The sequence below is a fragment of the Dendrobates tinctorius genome, unplaced genomic scaffold (genome assembly GCF_039654945.1).
Source record: "Dendrobates tinctorius isolate UK_male_01 unplaced genomic scaffold, ASM3965494v1 ptg000150l, whole genome shotgun sequence".
NCBI classification, from domain to species: Eukaryota; Metazoa; Chordata; class Amphibia; order Anura; family Dendrobatidae; genus Dendrobates; species Dendrobates tinctorius.
In genome coordinates, this window is record NW_027361817.1 from 1,477,399 (window position 1) to 1,482,034 (window position 4,636).

The 4,636-nt window shown below is 39.1% G+C and overlaps 1 protein-coding gene across 1 annotated transcript; it reads left to right on the forward strand.

Moving 5' to 3' along the window:
* The first annotated feature begins 2,844 nt into the window (after nt 1-2,844).
* Nucleotides 2,845-4,105, forward strand: LOC141049816 (hemoglobin subunit beta-2-like). The gene is made up of 3 exons (XM_073546632.1): nt 2,845-2,956; nt 3,181-3,403; nt 3,945-4,105. The coding sequence occupies exons 1-3, from the start codon at nt 2,865-2,867 to the stop codon at nt 4,071-4,073; spliced, it is 444 nt and encodes a 147-aa protein (XP_073402733.1). The 5' UTR covers nt 2,845-2,864; the 3' UTR covers nt 4,074-4,105.
* The last annotated feature ends 531 nt before the right edge of the window (nt 4,106-4,636 follow it).

Genomic DNA, 4,636 nt, shown 5'->3' on the forward strand with positions numbered 1-4,636 from the left:
CTTGGGGCCACGTCCAGGGAGGTTGGCTACAGTGTCATGGAGCTTAAATCTCTGAATAATATGTGCAACTGTAGTCACAGGAACATCATGTCATCAAACAGCACAGTGAGTTTCTGTAGCTCTCTATACAGGCCCACTTACTAATTCCAAGATTAATAGCAACAAGAACCCCACAGATATCATAGGGTGAAAAATAGGAGTGGGAAACCAACCCATTCCTGCACCATATTGCACAAGCTCAAAAACATCATAATGAACATAAGGAGAAACAAAAAGAGCATGCAATCACATACATATATGAAAATATCAAATTTTATTAAATACCAAATAGCAGATAAAAATACATCTTTATAGCAAAAGTGTGCTCATAATTGAATGTGGACAGTATATCTCATGAAACATCACCTGTATCTTCCACCCAGGTGAAAACAACCTGATCAAAGAACCACCAAGGAAAATAAATACACATAAATGGTCACCTATATCACAGTATCATAGTAACAATGCAGGCCATATCACAGAAATCTAAGGCCAAAAAAGTGTAACTGCCAATTAGATTCCAACCATCATGTGAATACCCCATAACATTGTATCAACCAGGAATTGCAAAATAGCCCATGGTGGAACTTACCAGGGAAGGGAGGAAGAGGAGAGCCCAGTAGTGAGACCCCCGACGCGCATTTCGCGGCATCCCCCGACGCTTTATCAAGGAGGAGTGAGTGTAAATGTCCAAAGAGGACCTTTAAAATAGCCCCTGACCCTGATCATGTGACCAAGATCCACCAATAAACCTGGCGCCCGCGGCGCATGCGCCACGACGTCTGCAGGTCCTCCACTGAAGCCAGGCATCATGCACACTGCGCACGCGCCGGAGATACCAGGAAGTGAGCGCATTGCATATAGATGCCGGCCGCAGTGTGGAAACACAGACAACATGGCGATGCGCACGGCCATGAAACATAGGCGGATCTGGCAATAACCATTACTCATCAACCCCAGGAAAAAAAGTGTATGGATAACCGGCTGGAAATAGTATCATGGAGCTTAATGATGTATAGCCACATAAAGATTACATAGCCATATAATAAAATAAACAGATAATAAAGTATATAAGTTACAGTAATACATAAATGAACATAGCATCCATTAATTTAATATACATAACAATTTCCGTAGGATACTTGATTGCAGAAGATGATGTGTCAGATCCACAGAACGGGACTAGTCAAGGACCAAATAGAGACGCACAGTAAGCTAACTGTTGTTTCATGGGATATACTGTCCACATTCAATTTGAGCACACTTTTGCTATAAAGATGTATTTTTATCTGCTATTTGGTATTTAATAAAATTTGATATTTTCATATATGTATGTGATCGCATGCTCTTTTTGTTTCTCCTTATGTTCATTATGATTCCAAGATTGTAGACACCTGTGATGCTAATTAGTGGACACACCTTGATTTAACATGTCCCTTTTGTCACATTTTCAGGGGTTCCATCATTTCTGTTCAGGCCTATTTCATGAGTTTTATTTCTTAAAAAATTCTGTGGAAGCATGGTTGAAAAGCAATGTCTGACTTTCATTTGTTCACATTTTCATAGATTTTTGATCTATTATTACTTTTCTCAGATTCAAGTTATTTCTGTGACCATTATGGCTTGTCAGTCATTAAACGAGGGGTTCTAACAATTTTGACCACGTGTGTATGTTTCCAGTAAAGAATGAGTTATGGGTATGGATTTTATTTTTAAAAAATTAATGAATATCTGAGTGTTGTGAAATTGACCAAAAATGTGCTGCCCTATACATATCCATTTACCACAGGAACAGCTGCCCAAAACAGTATACATAGCACAAACAGATTACAGATTGAAGTGCTGTCCTTTGCGCAATATGCAGGATAGAGTGCTGCCCTGCACGCACCCATATACCACAGGATAAACCACAATGTCAAAGAACTGAATCATAATAGAGATTAATTTGTAGTAATAATATCAATAACCTATGGCAGTACCGGATGGTGGTCCAGTGGTGGTCCCCAGCTGTTCCTGTGGTGTATGGATATGCAATTTAATCTGCATTAGTCTGGTGCTATATATATTATTTTGGGCAAATTCTTATTCTATTTTTTACAAAATATAATTTTTGCATTTGATATGCCTTAGGAACTTATTCCCAAGACTTTTCACTGTTGGGATCGAGTGTACACTAGTCTCTGATTCCAACGTGATATTTTTGTTCACTCTGGCTATATTGAATATTACACACTAGGGGACTAGATTTGCACCTGTATTCATACTGTATATACTTTTTGCACTCCAGTTTCATATGTGCTACAAAAATATTACTTCCATAGCATCTACTTCTTGGTCCCCTTTTCGTTCATGTTAGTACATGGTATATGTTGTATATAAGTGTTTCTCTTTTTTATTGGTATTTGTATTTTGTCATATTAGTGTGCGGGCACTCTTGCACACAGTGCTGGTTGTTGCAATTCACTGTTTAATAAAGGCATTTTTTTACTATTCATACCGCTGTCCCGAGATTCACTTTCCAGTATAATCCATGTTCTTAAGGTTTTTTTCGGTTCTTTCTATGACTTATAAAGTGCAGAAATATATTGGTGATGTTTAGAACTTACAAACATCTAAAAAACAATAAAAAAAATAATAGCTTATTCCCACCAGATTAGATATGCAGGAGTATGTAGTAGGGTGGAGAAGAAAAAATGACACAGCAAAACAAAGACTGGGTGTGACACTGCAAAATTTCCTATAAATCAGGGAAAGAATCTCTAAAAGACAGAAGCATCTTACTTCTCACTCAGAAAGCTCAACAGCTACTTGCATTTCCAGCCAAAATGGTCCACTGGACAGCCGAAGAGAAGGCCTTCATCAACTCAACCTGGGCGAAGGTCAACGTGGAGGCCGATGGTCATGAAACCCTGAGCAGGTAAGAACACTACTGCAGGTCACCCTATGCTTTGACGTTTAGAATAATTAATACAATGGTCATAATTTTTATAGACAATTGTTTAGGTAGGTTTATTATAATGAAGCAATTATATATTGCTTGTACATTAGTGATATTGATGCAGTTATTTCCCATACAAATAGTTATATTCCATCAACAGAGCTATAAAAATATTAATACTTTTTCTCCTACTGCTTGACTAGACTTTTGATCGTGTACCCCTGGACCCAGAGATACTTCAGCTCCTTTGGCAACCTTTCCAATGTCTCTGCCATCACCGGCAATGCCAAGGTCAAGGCTCATGGCAAGAAGGTGCTCACAGCTGTTGGCAGTGCCATCCAACATATTGATGATGTGAAACATTACCTGGCTGACCTCAGCAGATCCCATGCCCAGGAACTCCATGTGGACCCCGAGAACTTCAAGGTATGATTCATTTATACTATTAACTTGACCTACAAGCGATAGAGATTAATTAATTAACGAATTACCTTTTACTAAAAAAACTAATGACATGAATAAATACTAGGTAGACACAAGCTCTTGAGTTATTTCAAATATCAGTTCAGTTGTTTCTTAATTCTAGCCTTTGGGAAAACTACATGATACTCAATTTGGCGTCAAATGAAGCTCCTACAGTTGTGGCCTGCCAATTATGTGGTGAACAAGTGTGTGGCCCTTGTCACGTGGCAATATTTTGCATCGGTTTTTGTAAACCAAGACCAGGAATGTAATCTGTAGAGAAAAAGACTATCATGACTTGTAACTCTCCTGTCCAGGCGATACACTAGGATCACAAATACTGACCCACGTAACTGGCCAACAATGTACAGTGTAAAGAAGACTATTTAATTTGCAGTTTTTTGGTTATGGGAACCCTTGGTGGTAATTGAGCAAGACAACAAAGAAAGTTTTGTAACTGGTTGTTTATAAACATTGCTAATAATGTGGCATTTTTCATTCGCAGCGTCTGGCTGAGGTTCTGGTCATCGTCTTGGCATTAAAGCTGGGATCTGCTTTCACCCCTCAAGTCCAGGCTGCCTGGGAGAAGTTCAATGCTGTTCTGGTGGCTGCTCTGAGCCATGGATACTTTTAAATCCATTATGTACAACATATAAAACATTTCTAAACATCTTGTCAGACAATTATAGATGTCACAATGGCTGACTGTCAATAAAGCATTGGTTGTACAACCTAACTATCCTGTGTTCGCCTTACTTTATCTTGGGGTGTGGGGTGCACTTAAATAATGCCTTCATCATATGCAACTCAGAATAATACTTCCCACAGGGCTTTGCAATAAACAAACATGACATATTTGGGTATTTAACCCCTTCCAGATTAAAATGTGTAGCTATGAGTCCTGTCTGCCAATGCCCCGTACTGCCAGGGTATATATCAGTGGTGCACTTATGGCCTGGGGAGCCATTCTGTACCTATCTCAGGCACCCCCTTATTAGGGAACTCACACTGTTCCGTATCACAGAGGTGTAAATGCATCTGTGCACGTTACTCTCCATTGCGGAAAAAGAATCTCCTACTTATCATTTATATGCTTGTAATGAATGTTTAATTGCAATAACCCTTCAAGGCTGAAGGTGACCCTAGGGAGTGATACAAGGTAACAATGTGGCCATTGTATCCAAGGAAAGTTGTGTC